Consider the following 19,323-nt stretch of genomic DNA (forward strand, 5'->3'; position numbering starts at 1 on the left):
TAAAAGTATAACGTCACAACATTCTGCTATTTGTAATGAGGTAATTGTAAATGGATGTACAGTATATAAAAATTGAAGTTTAATTACACAATTAGAGGAACCGATGTATTCCTATGTTTTGTGCTATTGTATGTAGAACATGTGATGCTACGGAGGTTGTCAGCACGTCAGTCAACGGAGAGCTTATCCTTGTGATCATACTGTTGTGCACAAATTATGTCACAAGATTGAGTGCAGCGTGAGTTGACACATCCTCTCTGAGAGAGGTTATTCACAAGGGTTCAGCATCACCAGATGAGTCATCATGGACATCAACGAGAGAGAATCAATTGAGTTGTACTGGTCCCGTTAGCCATGGGAATGCAGGGGTAGAGGCACTCTGTGTACGGTTTACCAAGCCAGGTTAATTTGTGTGTAGTGTATGCAAAGAGAAACTTCATTTTGAAAGGTGCAGAAAAAATATTTATTCACAATTCCGACTATCTGTTTGTCATCATGGTGGTATAGAGCAAGTGTGTGGAATTTTGTTTCGTACAGTTTCAATTTTGGTTACAAATGTAATTTAGTTTTGGTGTTGAAACAACCTTTTTTTAGGTTATGAAAAAGACAAATCTTAGACTTATATAAACGTGATAAATGAATTTAGAAAGGACAATGATTTCTTTAGGAAAAAAAATAATTTCCTAACGACCAACTTTTCATTAAACGTCACATACATTTGACCATACGTTTAAGCCTGAATAGTTAAAGAGTATGTACAGAGGTCTGACTACATTATTTTACTGGTTCTAATTCAATTTTTTCATGTTTTAAGTCATTAAACCTACTAAATAAGACACTGCTCTGGTGACACGACGTTTCTGATAACGACGGGAAACACGAACTGGTTATCGCCTGTATTCAATCATTACTGTCATTTCAGTAAGCTTGTGTGTTCTATCTCTTCAAAGGTGATAATGATTTTTTTTCGTGTACGTGTGTTCAGAAGTGAAGTGTATGGGAAAAAAGTAATGTGTTGTAGTTAAAATGTTAACAGGTTCATTGTCATGTCGAAGTAGAAAATTGTTTCCTACAAGGGTCAGTGTCTTACGAATTTGTACAGCACTTCAAACATAATTTGATGAAGCTATCTACGCCATGTATTGAAAAAAAGTAGTCGTTATTGTACTTTTTATCTGGATGCAGGTTAATCTTACTGTTAAAGCTGGTATGTAACTTGTCCTTGTCATTAAGTCACCAAGCTACCAATCTCTGTTAGTATCGGTATCTAAACAAGCCTGTCGTGGGAAGTCGGAACTTTACAAGCATAGCGTGTTGGCACATGGGAAAAACCCAGATCTATTTATAGCTTACAGCTAGGCCGTGTCATTCGTAACAGGGTATTAGCGGCCTTTGCATTGCCCATTATGAAATATTAAGTTCATATTTTCTTTGAAGCTTTTGATTGACGTCTGACGAATAAGCTCAATCAGACGTGGGTGGCAGGCTCGGTTAGCAAGGCCAGAAATGCTTATCTTTACGTAGGCAGATAATGTTTAGCAAAGTGACCTGCAGCCCTTGTATATATAACCTGTAAGATCCGATGAACGTTATGAATTATTAGTCAATGGATTGTTGATGTGAAATATGAAGAAACACGATTGTGTTGATGCAAGATGACAAAACATCCATGCTTCTCTTTGAAATTATGTACTGTGTTGTAGATCGGGGTTATCAGTATTAGAATAATATAATCATGTTATAATTATCTTTAATTTATTGGATACACTTTTAATTTAATGTAATTAATAATTTTGTGAGAATGTTAGGATGCCAATTATATTTTGATATATGGTTTGAGTATAGTTGTTGGGAAACAAGTATCAATTCAGAATTGTCAGCAGCAGAGTTGACAGCTCACGTAACATAACTAGATTTGGGGATAATACAAAGGGTTCCTTCCAAATTTTCACTAGTCTCAATACTAGCAGATAAGTGATGCCTGATTCATGCTTGTTACAAATCAAAATAATGTTGTGATTCTGATTAAATTATATTTCGAAAAATGGCAGTTAAATAGGCATTTAAAAAAAACAAACAACCCTGCACCAATAATGGAGAGTTACTGTGAAGTTAACACTACCGTTTCACTCCATTGAAAAGTATACATACCTGATTAAACGTAATTCAACGAATTCCTAATGAAAAGTAATAAGTCAAATTCCAAATTCCTTACCTGGTATCATAATCACTATTATGACAGTGATTCATAAACACATGCTTATGATGTGGTTGGAATCCTACAATGCACACTGCTTTTAGCACAAAAATGTTATGTTTATGGAAATGTTTTTTGTCATCATCATCATTATTATTATTATTATTATTATTATTATTATTATTATTATTAACTTAAGATAAGGTCTACACTTCCTTATGGTTATGTTAGTGACACCACCATCATCATTATTATTATTATTTAATCATCATCATTATTATTATTATCATTATTTTTTTAAAATTATTATTATCATTATTATTATTATTATTATTATTATTATTATTATTATTATTATTATTAACTTAAGATAAGGTCTACACTTCCTTATGGTTATGTTAGTGACACCACAAGAAATGACCCCAGCTGTCTGAGCATTCATGTCCACGAGGCACTCAGAACACTGACACAAGTGTGTGCTCCCCAAGGCAACACAGATCTCACTGCCTCCTGTTGGTTTGCATTGGTTCGGAAAGGTCAAGGAAACGAGATATTTATGTTGCTATGGTTGGAGCTATGGGTATATTGACCGAACAAAAGCTGTAGGTATACTCGTGTGTGTTTAGAATGTATAAACATGATAAAGGGCCTCGTATTATTCAGGTGCAGTCATGCAGTAGATATCACTTTACAGACAACACTTTATGGCTGGCTTCACCTGGTGGAATAAAGATCTTCAATCTGTCAGCTTTTGAAAAGTATATGATATGAGATGAGATGAGATGAAGCTAAGATTTTTACACATGTGAGGGAACCTGGTTCTGTCATATCAAATAATCTCCATCTCCTGAAAATTTGTGCGAGTCTGAAGTAGTTGCCATGTGCCAGTTGACACCAGTATTTATCAAAAATAATGTGTTTGTAGCCATGGTAGCAGGACGTGGAGTCATCCCACAGATGACATCCTTACCTTGTCAGCTTGCTGACAGGTTTAACCTCTTTGGTCATGTGGACAAGGCGTCCGACCTCAGATCAAAAGGTCCGTGGTTTGAATCCCATCACATGACTCGGAAATTTTATGGCTGCTACATGTTGTTCCATCTGAATCAAGTTATTTATCAGTATTTTGGTCTTGTCCCAGTTTACTGCTGTAATTATCATTACTAAACATTTTTGTGCTGACCAGCTGATCCAAGTATTTATCAGTTTCTTTGGTTTGGTCCAAGTCGACCCTGGCATTTATCAGTTTTTAGGTTTTTGTCCAAGTCGACCCTGGTATTTATCAGTTTTAAGGTTTGGTCCAAGTCGACCCTGGCATTTATCAGTTTTCAGGTTTTTGTCCAAGTCGACCCTGGTATTTATTAGTTTTAAGGTTTGGTCCAAGTCGACCCTGGCATTTATCAGTTTTTAGGTTTTTGTCCAAGTCGACCCTGGTATTTATCAGTACTTTGGCCTTGTCCGTGTTGGCGCCTGTATTTATGAGTATTTCAGTCTTGTTCCAGTCAACCCCAGTATCTATCTTTTTTGTCTGGTACAGGCCAACCCTGGTATTTACCAGTATTTTAGTCTTGTCCCAGCTGAATATGGTATTTGTAGATTGAGTGATCCCATTCCTAGCCGACCCCGATATTTATTTGTATTTTAGATTTATGCACTTGCGGTTAATAGGGTCATGTAAGCTTTCATTGTTTGAAGGCAGCCTGCACAATATTGAAACTTCAGATGATTTGTTGATGTCAGTGGTGCATAATGTTTTTGTTTTGTGTTCTATCCCATATCCAATAAGCCCTGAGTGAAATCATCTATAGTCAAAGGCCCCTCTCAGCATGGTTAAAGCTAAAGATCATTCTTGCCAAATAGATCATGAAAAGAAATCAATTTCTACATATCATAAATTTGTTGCAGCACAAAGACACCTTGGAACCAGCCTGTTCTAAACTGAACTTTGATTCTGAAGAACATTTGCAATTAAATAGCATTGAATGAGTTTTGTACCAACAATAAATCCAATTTGCAATCCCCTACTTCAGAAGAACAGGTCAGTGGCTCAGTAATCCACGAGTTATTGTCAGCAAATAGTTTCCTAAGTCATCAGATTTAATACTATCTATTGATTTGTGTTCAGGACAAATCAAACATTGAGAAAACAGATCAGTGGCAATGGATCTATTTACGAGGTTTTTACAGAATCTATTTCAATTTCGCCAAGCATGCCTGGTCACGTCACCCATTAGCCTGGAAAGTGTCTTACAGAGTAAATATGGCGGTATCTCCACGGTAACAAGATGAGGGCATCTGCCATTAGTTGAATGTAATCTTTACAGGAGCTGAAGCCATGTTAACTGTCCTGATTTGAAAATGTCTTTGGTTGATTCAGAGATGTGTCGTGAAGATGTGGTTTAGAATTGGTTTTCAGCAACCCATGCTTGCCATAAAAGGCAACTATGCTTGACTAACGGGATTAGGTGGTCAGGCTCACTGACTTGGTTGATGCTTGTCATCTTATCCCAATTGCGTGGATCGATGTTCATGATGTCAATCACTGGATTGTCTGGTCCATACAGACCGCCATCATATAGCTGGAATGTGACATATGATATAGTTAAAACAACAAACAAACAAGTGAACAAACTTGTGACATGAAACACAGACTGTGACAAAAAACTTTGCGTCTACTCATCCAAAATTACCCTTTTGCATATCTGAAGACACGTGGCTGAAGTTTCCGACTGGTAATTTTGTATATAGCATACTTCAGACACAGGCCTCCAACAGATACCAGGTCTCTAATAAACGGTGTCTAGTAACATCTAATACTTGCGGGTCAATAGACTTTTCTCTTTTCTCTAAAATGAAAATAAAATCACGACCGCCCTCTTCAGGAACAATTAAACATGGGACAAGTATTTGATCCGGTCAAAGTCATATGTGAAGTCAGTAAAATAAGTATTGACGGAAATGCACACAATAAGTCCTCCCATTTTGTTGGTTAGTAATGAGATGAGTGCTCCATTTCTATTTGAAGTACTATCGCTTTTGTTCCTGCCTTGATATTTCTAAATTTGATGCATTATTGACAAAAAGTTGTCGTTGCAATTCCCTATTTTGACTTGTTCCATATGTTCACATGTTTTTCAGCAAAAAGATTGACTTGCCTTTGCATGTGTTTGTGATGGGTGCCACCATTGGAGCTTGTCACTATTTGATAGTGATTCAGAAAAAACATGTTTAAGATGTGGTCAGAATTGGGCAATGGACTCTACATTTAGCAGAGACTTATTATGAATATGGAATGGGATTTGTCGCCTTTTTTAGGATATGGTTATGTTGGTTTCACTCAAGTGATAGTAAAACTACAGGGAATACAGCAATGTCCATTGGAGATGGCCAGTCTGTGCCTCAAGGATGGTTGAATGGGCAGGGCTCCCCTGGCTTGTGATAACTCATGACGGCTCACTGCATAATATTGTCATGAGTCACGAGCACCATTTAGTCATGCATGAGCAGCACTTTTAGTCTACATGGTATTGATAACAAAAATAACTTCAAGCACAAATATCTTTCAGAGATAATAAAAGCAATTCCCTCTCTACATCATGAACATTCAGTCGATTGAAACACTTTATGTTATGAAAGAGTCATGTGTGAAAACCATGTCTGGTGTCCCCCGCTGTGATGGAATATTCCTAAAAATGGCGTAAAAACCATACTCACTCTAAGAGTCTTCAGTTCAGGGGATCGTATTTGTAGGAACTAGTACTGACTGATAAAAGTATGTTGCATCAAGTATTACTAATCATAAATATGATTTGGAAATTTTGAGGTGAAATTGCATGAAATACAGTCACATGAAACCCTGAGCAGGCCCCGAACAGATTTTTGTGTGGGCAAAGCATTTTACGAGTGGGTGGTTTGTTTTCCGTCCTGTTAGCTGATTCAGAGTGTGTAACACCAGAAAATTGGGTCATATTGTTTGATGCTGATGCAGAACACACGAATGATGGGTAGACGTGGTATATGAATAGCTGATGCAGAATGCAGAAATGATAGGTAGACGTATATAAATAGCAATTAATATATTTGAAAAATTTGTTGCACTACAATCACTTGAAACAAAATTGAATACTAGTCTTATTACAATGTTAAAGCTTACCCATTCGAATTCAATACTTACAAACTTTATGATAAGACAAGAAATGTGAAACGAGAAATTTATAGCCCCATAACAATTCAAAGTAGGAAATGTTTTCAAAATTTAGTTGAAATGTGTATGTAAATTTTGAAATACAATCTTGAAATTTGGATATCATATATCTAAGCGATAATATTATATATTGAAATTATTATATGAAATATCAAACTTGTGCAATGCAATCTGAAAAGTGTCCATTATTTTGTATCACAGATATGTTCCATATCCAGATTTTGTTCCTGTATCTGGAGGAGAGGATCTATTCTCATATTCGGGTCAAGAGATAAAGAGGTGGATGAACCATTGTGATGGATTCTGTCTTGACTGGTGACAAAAATGGTACTGCTTGACTGGCATTGGGTTTCCATAAGACGAGGGGATTTAGACATGATTATCTAAGAACTCCTATTACAACGTTCGGTTCCTTATACGAAGTGAGTTAAAAGTTCATCGACTGAAATACTTACAGGCAACGTATTGTAGTTTATTTTGACAAATTTGTTAAAACGTTGAGGTTAGTTTTTAACACTAATTTCTGAACATATCATGAAAGGAGGCAAAGCGGGACTTGTGCCAAGTATGACCTATTATTGAAACTAGGTCACATGTAATAGGGGAAAGCCAGAGAATCTATATTTAGACCCCGCTGCAAATCGTAAACAAAGCTCTTGTGTTCCGATTGCCAAACTCCAAGTTGATAGTTAACCTTGATAGTGGATGGGTGTTTTTGACAAGACAAAAACTTGCTCGTAGGGCAGAATCAGAACATTAGAACATTAGTTGTCAGTTTTAGAAGGACTTTTACGTGTTTAACATAGAGCGTCGCAGATTACAAATTGTGAGGCAGGTTAAAATGGATTAGGTCAGTGTTTGTCAAGTTTTGCATTTTGAATTGTAAAAACAGAATTGGGATGTTTTCAGTATTGTCATGCCTTAATTTGTAAAGAATGACATTTGAATATACGTTAATGGAATGTGATGTCACTGAGCTCCGCAGACAAAGCGAACTCCTGTGTTATGACATAGTTATGGAGGGTTGAAACTTACTGTTGAAATTCTCCCAAACTTCTTACCTTCTATTTCCTGTTTCCCCATGTTGTGTTATACTGTTGACCTTGTGTTGACTTTGAATCCTGGCATCAAATTGGGTTCGGCAGCAGCTACAGGGTTCAACTGGGTCAACAGGGTTATACTGATCAAGGAAGATATCACGGTAAAGGGTTGGAAAGTATTGCCGTGCAGTTTATTAAGGAAGTGTTTCTGTAGTCCAAAGATAGAATTTTAGATAAAATCTTAAGGTATCTGAATTATGTAAATAAGAAATTTTAAATGCTTAGGATGGAAGATTTTTATTTGTGATTTAAATGCAGTTAGTTGCAAGATTCTAAGAGTCATCTTAAAGAGTCATCATTTGGTTCTTCATCTTCCTTCAATGATACCACTGGATTGTTTCATAATAACTCCTTCATCTTCGCGGCCTGATCGACAGCAGCTCAGTTACACTTGGTGTGTCAGTGGAGCAGGACCTGGAGCTTTTTCAGCTTGCTAATGGGATATGATATCTTTGGTCATGTGGACAAGGTGCTCAAGAGTTTGACCTCGGATCAGAAGGTCGGTTTGAATCCCATCATGGGACTCAGAAATTTATGGTCGATACCTTGTCTCCCAACTGAGCATGTTCATATTGAATTTGAGCAAAATATTTCTCAGTACCTTACCATGCGGCCGGGGGCGTGCCTTCTGTTGACGGGGGAGTAGCGAGGTGTGGAGTAAGCCCATAGATGACATTCTTACCGGGTCAGCTTGGTGTGGCGGGGTTAACCTCTTTGGTCATGTGGACATGGTATTCAACCGCAGATCAGAAGCTCCTTGGTTCAAATCCCATCACTTGGAGGAAATGTTTACGGCAGCTACATCAGTATTATGATTTGTGACAAATGAACATGTGAACAGATTAAGGAAGTACACTTCAATATGTTTAATCAAACCACATTTTAATAAACTGCACCCAGTTCTTAATTCCTAGTTTCAACATTTCTTGTCACGTAAGAGATTTATCACAAAGGAGGGGCCGAAGGGGGATTATTGGTTTTATGCCCTATAAAAAAAATTCCTTTTTATGATTATTATACTTGTGTACATACTTGTCACACGGACACACTAAAGTTAAGATTTCGTAACTGTGACGACCCCCTTCCTCTTTAACAAACCCTGGTTCCGCCTTTAAAAAGCAATCTTTCACAATTATTCGTGAGGATAGCTGGGCGAGAATTTATAAGCATTGGGCAAATATTCCTTCAGCACAGTGTCACTAGCATAGGCTTATCTTGAAGTACTAGCCAACCCCCTATTATTGTCGGTTGAGGAAAATTGTCTGTCTAGTGGTTTAAAGCCCACCCCTTAATTTGCTAAACAGCTTCATGATCAGTGAGCCCTGACCGCGTTTCGCCCTGACCGTGCGCGACAGCAGGAGGGGTATGTTTAGCTGGATCTTTAAACCATTAACAGCATCAAGGCGCTGAAAGTGTCAGGAATTGATAGACATTGGTGGGAGAGTGATTATTGCTTAATGTTATGAAGTGTCCAGTATGTTCCAATAAACTGACTGCTGAAATCTGTTATTGAAACAGAGACAAACAATATATTTTGCAGAGCATATCATTGTGGAAATATGGATTGTTTGGTTCATTGGTTTTGCAACTATTTGAGGAACGGCAGAATTTATGATGTTTGCATTGCTTTGTCGTTGAAACCTTATATGATGCGCAATGAAATCTAATGCCAAAACATGTACTGGTTCAGATTTTAATGAACAAATTATTTCTGGGATAAAAAAAAGATCAGATAACTTAGCATGAATATTGCCATGGCAATGATTTTGAACTTATCTGTCTGTATATTTCTTTATATATTGCTTTTTGTTATTTTCCTTTATTATAGAAGTTACAAAATGGATGTTAATATGTGGGTATCATTGGCCCCTTCACCATGGTACATGTGTAGTAATATTTCAACCGGACATATTCCTGATAAGAGATTCAGAAGTATTTATTTATATATTATTTATTCAATTGTCCAGATTTGTACAAACTTAATGAAAGATATTTCCAAAATCTAACGAAACTTGTTCAGGGAAGGGGAAAGCCACAAAGTCTATTTTTAGAACATGCTTAGGATCGTAAACAAAGCCCCGCGAACACTTCTCCAGCTGCCTGCCTGATGTAGCCACGTGTTGCAATGTGTTGTGGGATGACCTTGAACCCCGCTAGTACTGACAAGTATTATGTGACATCAATTTTTGCTTTACAACTAACCACAAGTTTTCCGAAATTCACCGATATTTTGTCATATACAATCATAGTGAAAACAATATTTTACGTTTCACATCCGTTTAATTGTTGACTCGAGCCAGTCATTAATAATAGTGGAATTTACTAATGATCAGTTCAATTAGGACAAATGTGACTTTTTCGGACTGGTTGAATATGGCATCAAAGCTCATTTTATATTATTATGGCTGGTATGTATATGGCTATATATTTTTTTAATTTGAACCAAATCAAAGTAGTCTATAAAAGAAGAATAAGCATGGAAGTGCCATGTGACCAGGACAGGAATTGATTAGTGATTGAACCTGTTCAGTAGTAAGATGCACTGCTTATCTGGTGATTGAAGATAACAGGGATCAGTCGTGACCACCATCGGGGTGAGGGCAGTAACTGGATACTGAGCACACCGCCCCACTGTTTGTTTATCTTACTTTACAGGGAAAATTGCAAACCACTTAGATTAGGTCGTTTGAAATTTCATATATTATTATTGAAAAATAATTACTTTAATGTTTTTTGACTGTTGTAGTTTTATACCTTTCCTTCCAAAAGAAGATATCAAGCAAATAATAAGAGATTTTAACTTTTTTTCTTTAACTATGCTTTTCATGCTTATTGTAGCTTTTTATCAAAATGAGCAATAAAATTTGACAGAAAAATACCTCCTGCCCCTATTTTGAAATATATCACAATAAAATTCATGCAACTGTTACATCACTTGTGAGCATTATGTCCATATTTTCGACAGGTTATTTTTTGTGATGACCACACACGTGCAATGTGCCGAGTTTAGACGATTCGATTGAAAGGGGAGAAAGCCTTGCTTCATGGTTTTGCAGCCTCATCTTAAAGTGCATCGTGTTCATGGCCCCTGTGGTATAAGTCGGTTGGCACCCACTTCTGCAGGTGATATGGACTTCGGTGTCAAAGGTCCATATCATTCATGAGGAGGGCGCGAACCTATTCATAGGATCTGGCCTTAAGAATTAAGATTGGTTTGGTTGTATTCTGCTTTGAAGCCTTTTCATCCACATGATCTTTAGTATTGTTTGTTGTGTTTCAGTGTGGGATGAGTTGAAGGTGATGTTATGGAGCAGGATCGAACCCAGGCTGAGGTTGGGTGGGGGCGCCCGGGGATGACGGATGCCCGATCAATGATAGATGCCATGCAGGACCCGGCATACCTTGCAGCAATGGCGGCTCACAGTTTCCAGAGTGCCAGTTCCCAAGCGGCACCGATGAGCTTGCCTAGCAGTCTCCCTTCCTTCAACAGCATGGCAGGGAGTCCCGGGGCTATGGGCATGCAGGGAAGGGCCGGGTATCCTGGGGGTGGGGACATGCCGATGTTCTACCCAAATCAGGACAACGCGCAAGCCGATTTCAGAAGGTCAGGCATACCTGATGCAGTCACTCCCAATGATGCGCAGTTGAACCTAAAGAGAAGGATAAGTCAGTTGGTCCAGATGCGAGCCATGCAGCAGACACTGTTTGGAGCTGGAGGACCAGGAGGAAAACCTGGGGGACCTGGAGGTCAGGTTGGGGGACCTGGAGGACAAGTTGGGGGACCTGGAAGTCAAGTTGGGTCACCAGGGGGATTTGGGGGAGCTGTGGAAAACCCTTCCTCACTCTTCCGTGCCCAGTCGTTGCCCCAGTTACACAGAGGCGATAACCCTGGAGGAAGTCTCCCAGGGGTTGATGGGAAAGATGAGGCAGGACTATGGAAGACACAGTCACAGAAGGTATGATTTTCTCTTCGTTATTTTTTTCAGTCTCCGTCCCCTTGAAGATTCAAAGTTCAGTCTTTCACACTCAGTCACAAGTTTGCCAGCGCTGGACTTCCATAATTGATAGGCAGCCATGATATTGGTGGAATACTAGTGACTGCACTGAAAGCAACATAGACTCATTTAGCTCTTCCATAGTTACAAGGATAATTTTGGTATCTGTTGGATAACCAGTGGATGGTTGCTTTTAAAAAGATGTAGTTGATGTTCGAGCAATTAAAACAATGCCTCAGTATGTAGAAGGTGGCTAAACCAGGTATTGGTTGGTCACAATGGCTCATGTGAGACTTGTATGGATGACTGCGGCTAGTGAAGACCAGCTTTCAGTTGTGAACTGGTTGATTGTATGTCCACATGGACGGGTTGTTACTCAAACCATTGCCCATTGGTTGTCTGTCCGTGATCTTAGTGTAGCGGCCATACAATTTCCGAGTCCCATGATGGGATTCTAACCACGGACCTTCTGATCAGAGGTCGGACGCCTTGTCCACATGACCAAAGAGGTTAACCCCGTCAGCAAGCTGACAAAGTAAGGATGTCATCTGTGGGATGACTTCACGCCTGCTACAATAGCACTACGGCTGTCCTAACTCCCACAGTCTAACATTGAATTCCGACTGTTGTACTACTAAGATCGCTTTGTGGAGTACAGGGCCAAGCTCCATGGCTATAATAGAAGTGCTGACGGCATTTAAGACCTATTTCATTCACTCAAATCTCATAGTATGACTACAGGTCTACCAAAGAAATGTTGCTGATATATGGGAAATGTGCTAAAAAGCCATAAGAATTTACTACTGTACGCAAAACAGCATTATCTGTAGACATGCACACATTTTAATATCCATAGGTGTGACACACGTTATTATCAGATGTTACACAAGTTTTACTATCAGTAGGAATTATGTTTTACTATCAGTAGATGTTGCCAACATTTTACTATCAGTAGTTATGACCAGGGGTCCGGAAAATTTAAAATCCCAATCGGCATTTAGGCAACGCCCCCTGCAAATATCGTATTTTAGTACGACTTTTTACACACACATTACAAGTTGTTACGTATTCATAATATGATGAATTGTTTCAATTTAAATTGTTTAATTCACCGGACAATTAATAACAAATAATATCATTTAAGATATATATGGAAAACATACGTTTGTTTCTGTTATAATAACGATCTGTTAACGTAGTGAACGGTCTAATAAATATTCATGAGTCTGCTCAAGTGTACGCGTTGTAACATTTGGATCGAGACTATTATCCCATATTTGGTTATCACGTAACCTCACGGGAAATTTTTTTTTTAAACTAAAGATTATTTTAAAACAAGACAGATAATATAATCATAAATACTAAAATATCATTGATAGCAATAGTTATTTGAATACTTTTTTCATCTGTTCTTAATTATTGACCATAAAATTTTTTGATATCGATCGTCACAGAAAGCAAAATGGCGGTCAATCAAGATTCAATATACGAGTAGCTACTGAAAACAATAAAATCTGCAAATCCTCATTGTATGTCAACCAAGAGAAAGTCATTAGCCACGACTTACAAAATGATCATTCAGACTTTGAGGGTTTGGCAGATCCACTCGACTGATTTGCATCGGTTGACTGGCTGTCGTCACGCTTTCGCTTCTTGTCTGAGGTTACGTATCGTAGCATTGTGAGGATAATGAGGTACATCGATGATACAAGGTATTTATGTACAGTTGTAAACACATTTTACTCAAATTAACAAGATGTTCTCAGTAATTAATCCTCGATTAATCAGTGTCAACTCAGTTTATTGCCTATTACAGTGATTGACCGATTGGACTATCATGTAGGTACGATGTATTTACAGCAATCAAAACAAACAAAGCTTGTCAGTGTAGATAATCTTCATTGTGTTACAACTGCAGACAGAAACTGCTCAGTCCTAACTGTTCATCATGTCCGGTCAAAATTTAAGAATGTCCGGACAATACTTTTTAAAATGTCCAGACCGAAAAATTTAAATGTCCGGTAAGCAATATTTTAAACCGGACATTTGAGATTCCCAATCGGACATGTCCGGCGCATATCACGGTTTCCAGACCCCTGGTTATGACACATGTTTTGCTATCAGTAGAACCATGAAGATCCGGGATAGGAAAGGTCTTCAGCAACCAATGTCGTAAAAGGCGACTATGCTTGTCGTAAGCGGCGACTAACAGGATCGGGTGGTCAGGCTCGCTGATTTGGTTGATGTATGTCATCGTATCCCAGTTGCATGGATCAATGCCCCTGATATCAGAGTCTGGTCCTGACTCGATTATTTTCAGACTGCCCTCATATAGCTGAAATATTGCTGAGTGCTGAGTAAACAACAAATAAACAAACAAATGCTATAAGTAGATATAATGTTTTACTATCTGTATTGAATACAAACTGATCCAGCTTTATGCAATGTGAGCATGTTATAAAATACACAAGAAAGCTATTTCTCTCTACATGGAAAGAAAGATTATCTTTCACGTGACCATCTTGTCAGTTTTTGTCCTTTAATAGTAAGATACATCAATTTGTATTCTCGCACACCCACTGATGACAAGATTCTCCGGGCATCCAATTTCCATTTCAAAGAAATGTATTGGGAGTGGTTTTGGTTATGATAAAGAGGACCTCATCTGAAAAGTCTTGTGACAGAGCATATCTTTACTTACAATATTTAGTCAATGTCCGAGTCCTGAGCATTAACAAGTTTAATATGGCTGGTCAAGTTATGGAGGGGGCAACAGATCTTTCTCTCATCTTTCAAACTTCCTTCAACACTGACTACCACCATCTATCACTCACTGCTCAGGTTAAGTACACCACACATAGCTATCAATCAAACTGTTGGCCACAGCACCTCAGTAGTAAATGTGCAGGGCCAGGGTTGTTGATAGCAGATTGACTACCTCGGGCAGCCCATACCATCTGTATCAATTAGCAAGTGCTGTGAATATTTTATAACTATCCTGGCATTCAAACAGTATCTAGGCGGTACAGCTTGTGACATGCATTCAAAATCAGGCTGTCAGTTTTTGGGCGGGATGTGAATTTAATATATTTGTGAACGGATTCTGCTGTGTATGTTTAAAGTAGTAACTTCTTCACTGATGTTTAGTCCTAACTGATTTTTATTGCATTGTTTACTTACAAGAGGTTGATAATTGTGAATTGTATTGTCCAGTGGAATTGGTCTGGCTGGACAGTTTGGGATTGTGATTTACATAGTTCACATTAATCAGGCTCCAGCCAGTATTACATCCGCTAGTCAGGAAAGGTGGACGTTAGTCAGGCTCAAGCCAGTATTACATCCGCTAGTCAGGACTGGTGGACGTTAGTCAGACTCCAGCCAGTATTACATCCGCTAGTCAGGAAAGGTGGACGTTAGTCAGGCTCCAGCCAGTACTACATCCGCTAGTCAGGACTGGTGGACGTTAGTCAGACTCCAGCCAGTATTACATCTGCTAGTCAGGAAAGTAACATTAGTCAGGCTCTAGCCAGTATTACATCTGCTAGTCAGGAAAGTAACATTAGTCAGGCTCAAGCCAGTATTACATCTGCTAGTCAGGAAAGGTGGACGTAAGTCAGGCGCCAGCCAGTACTACATCCGCTAGTCAGGAAAGTAACATTAGTCAGGCTCCAGCCAGTATTACATCTGCTAGTCAGGAAAGGTGGACGTTAGTCAGGCGCCAGCCAGTACTACATCCGCTAGTCAGGAAAGGTGGACATTAGTCAGGCTCCAGCCAGTATTACATCCGCTAGTCAGAAAAGGTGAACATTAGTCAGGCTCCAGCCAGTACTACATCCGCTAGTCAGGAATGGTGGACGTTAGTCAGGCTCCAGGCAGTATTACATCTGCTGGTCAGGAAAGGTGAACGTTAGTCAGACTCCAGCCAGTATTACATCTGCTAGTCAGAAAAGGTGAACGTTAGTCAGACTCCAGCCAGTATTACATCAACTGGTCAGAAAAGGTGAACGTTAGTCAGGCTCAAGCCAGTATTACATCCGCTAGTCAGGAAAGTAACATTAGTCAGGCTCCAGCAAGTATTACATCCGCTAGTCAGGAAAGGTGGACGTTAGTCAGGCTCCAGCAAGTATTACATTCGTTGGTCAGGAAAGGAACATTCGTCAGGCTTCAGCCAGTATTACATCCGCTAGTCAGGATAGGTGGACGTTAGTCAGGCTCCAGCGAGTATTACATCTGCCGGTCAGAAAAGGTGGACGTAAGTCAGGCGCCAGCCAGTATTCCACACCAGGAAACACTATCATAACAAATATGCATGTGAATTTATCCCTATTCTTTGAATGTGTAATTTGGGGTCACATTGAGGGTTCCCACAGTTTGCAGATAAGTTTGTCGATTCATACCGTAATGAACCACAAGAAGTACACAATTAAGTCTTATGAATTAAATTTCACATCACAAACATATATTCTCAACAGTATGTTATGGCAAGTGATCATATTGATACATTGATTGGATTAATATACTTTCCTGGCATAGGAATACATGGATATGATCATGAGAAGGAGTATCATGGATTACAACTTTTATGTTATATATACACAATGTTTCAGGCCTACTTCTTGCCCCTCGTCAGGAAGAAAGGACAAGAAGTAGGCCTGAAACATTGTGTATGTATAATAAAGAAGTTGTGATCCATAATAATACCCCTTCTCATGAGTGTATCCAGCTTCTAATTCCCTACAAAGACTCAAGGAAATGATTGTTTTGTGCAAGAGGGTCCAGGAAGATGTCAGCAAAGCAATCCCTTCGCTTTGCATTGAGATTCCCAGACATTCCGTTGTGGGGTAAGTTTTGTATGTGATAGATTCTGTCAACATTCCAGGAAAACAAAATGGCTGTATAAACATATTGATGAGACAAAAAGGCAAATAAGGTCTTCAATAACTATTTTGAAGTTGGAACTTCATAAAGACTCAATATGTAGATTACAACCTTATGTTTTAAACACCAAACTTAGAGGCCAGTTCTTGCCCTGTCGTCAATTTCTGTAATTGTTACACAAAAATTGTTGTTCCATGGATGAGGGCATTCTGTACTTTGACCTGATCATGGCATCGCAGAATATCTTAGGCAGTCTGAGAAGGATAGGGGTAGGTCGGGTAGCCTAGTGGTTAAAGCGTTAGCTCGTCACGCCAAAGACCCGGGTTCGATTCCCGACATGGGCACAATGTGTGAAGCCCATTTCTGGTGTCCCCCACTGTGATATTGTTGGAATATTGCTAAAAGTGGCGTAAAACCATACTCACTCACTCACTCACTCACTGAGAAGGATAGTTATCATTAACAATGATTTATGGTACATTGCGTATTTAACATTTACCACTTATCATGATTATAGCAGAAACATTTGTCTTCTGACGTGTAAGACATTTTCATAGTTCAATTGCTGTGTTCTGTTTTTGCTTTATTGAATTTGTTGCTGCTGAAAAAAAACCCAGAAAGCCCCCCCGGAAAGATAACGTGGTCAGTCATTTTCCATAGGTATAACAATAAGCTCCCTCTTTTATTCAGTTGTCATTTCCATTTTGGTTTTCAAAACATGATTGTTCTAAGTTATTAATTGATTCGGTTGATTTGTTTAGCACAAGACTTGAAACATCTGTCTTCAAGTGGAAGTACGAATCCATCTGATTGAATCCATCTGATTAAATCCCCCGGTGAATGGATGATAGTATGTTGTCAATCTTTGACACTAACCACGTCCTACCCAAAGGAGACCCAGTCTAATTTTAGCCCTGCGATGCTCTTAAATTTCAGTTCATATTGGCCCAATTTCTCCTTAGATTCCATTGCGGCCCATGTGACTGTGTTTACGTCTAGTGACCCAGTTTAGGAGACAGACGAGCCAGGCAGGAACATGACCTCAGACGACCTTGAACAGGCGAGCGCACTAGTTAGTAAAGGTGTCGTCTGTGTGTGGAGTGGAACAATGTCAAACTGCAGCGTTATCTCCACATCAAAGTGGTAATGGATGTATGGGGTGGTTTTCATGGTTGAGAGAGGGATATTACCCTGTTCACACCTGCAAGGAGGAAAATGTATGGAGACATATTATGACATATTATAGGATGTCCCAAAACAGGATCCTCGTATATGCAAGTCCACTGGGCTGCGAACCATGACTGCAGAATATATGTATTAAATTAAACAAAAAATAATCTAGATCATTAAAAGTCTAGCCAGCTGTATTAAACCAGCATCATGAAAACAAATTAGAGGAGAGAATTGTATTGTTTAATACAGTATAAAACTACGTTTATAACAAACATGCTTATAACGAACTGACGGTCATAGCGAACATGGTGCCGGCTATTTGCTGTATATATGCTGTATATATAGTTATTACGAACTACGGTTATATCAAACTAACATCAGTGGTCCCTTTGAGTTTGTTATAACCGTAGTTTACTGTAAAAGATGTCACAGACTATGTATTAGGCTAACTGGACACTTTCCAGTCTATTTTCATAATAACCAGTACATTTTATATGAGGGTGCTTTGACTGGATAGTGTTAATGTTATGTGTCTATTTGTTTCATTGACTTAATATACTACTCAAAAAAGGTTAAGAACAGCATGTTCTTTCCTATTACTATAGTTAATCTGTCACGGCTAGTATTAGACAAAAAGTGACAAATATTTCCGAAACACTGCTGATTTTAGAAATGGTTATATCAAGTGCTAGGTTTTCTTTTAGACTAGATGGATTGTACAATGAAAGTGTATACTACTCAAAAGAAGTTAAGGAACAAACAATTCTTTCATATTGCTATAGTTAATCTGTCATAATCTGAGATATATAACCATAGTAATATGAAAGAATCGGGTGTTCCTTAACTTCTTATGAGTAGTATATGTTTTTTTCTGTTTGCAGATATTGTAAATGTTTTGCCAAATTTCAACCCAAAATGTTTTGTATGCTTGTGAAAGAGGGGTACGGTATGCATAATTCATTGGTACTGTGATGTTTGTGGATGTAATTAGCCAATACCAATAGAAGCGGACTTTTTTATAAACCACCTTTCAACTTCACTCGTTCCAGAGCAGCATATTTTCTTTGGGAGAAAAAATGTCATCGTTTATGATTCAAAGAATCATCCGACAGTGTAACCCGATAGTGAAAGTTTGATTCAGTAGAAGCTATTCCCCTGAAGTGTCTAGTTTTAATGAAGAAGTATTTGCAATAAATAGCTGTGTACATGATATGTAGCAACCTAATGGCTCATTTAGAAAACTAATGATCTGGTTTATATTCTGTTTGAACCAGTCACCAAGTGCAAACACTGTTGGATCTTAGAGTTTATGTGCAACTTTAACTCACACACATGTGAAGTGTGTAAGTGCCATGGAATTGATTAAACTAATATGACGAGTTCGCCCCCTTGGTACAGGTAATATGCAGGCTCTTGATGTGAATGGTTTTAACATCAACTGATAAGCGATGAATACTGGAGTAAGGCTAGATTTCTTTATGTTCTGGTATACAGATTTTGCTTGTGAAAGAATCCTTGTTGGTAGCAGATAGATGGGAAAAAAATCTCAAACAGATTTCAGGTGATTTATTTTTCATATTTCAAAAAGTTATCTAAGTAGTTTTAGTAGAGCTAATCTTATTGGTCGTGCAGATTAACCCATTAATGTTCTTTGTGGTGAATGCGTAATTTTGCATTTGTGAATAAAAATATAATTTACAAGAGATTTTTTGCTCTGATTATTTTAGGATTGTGAAATCTGTAAACCAAGTAAAAATGTTGCATACTGAGTGAGCG

General features: G+C 38.4%; 1 protein-coding gene across 1 annotated transcript in view; it reads left to right on the forward strand.

Moving 5' to 3' along the window:
• Nucleotides 1–19,323, forward strand: part of LOC139469843 (methylcytosine dioxygenase TET-like) — a 54,909-nt gene that overhangs the window by 4,332 nt on the left and 31,254 nt on the right. The window contains exon 2 of the mRNA XM_071252152.1: nucleotides 10,782–11,457. Within this exon, the coding sequence (XP_071108253.1) occupies nucleotides 10,807–11,457 (651 nt within the window). The 5' untranslated portion in view covers nucleotides 10,782–10,806. The remainder of the gene's footprint in view (nucleotides 1–10,781; nucleotides 11,458–19,323) is intronic.

Source organism: Haliotis cracherodii, unplaced genomic scaffold (genome assembly GCF_022045235.1).
Source record: "Haliotis cracherodii isolate W230 unplaced genomic scaffold, xgHalCrac1.p SCAF_2, whole genome shotgun sequence".
Classification (NCBI taxonomy): Eukaryota; Metazoa; Mollusca; class Gastropoda; order Lepetellida; family Haliotidae; genus Haliotis; species Haliotis cracherodii.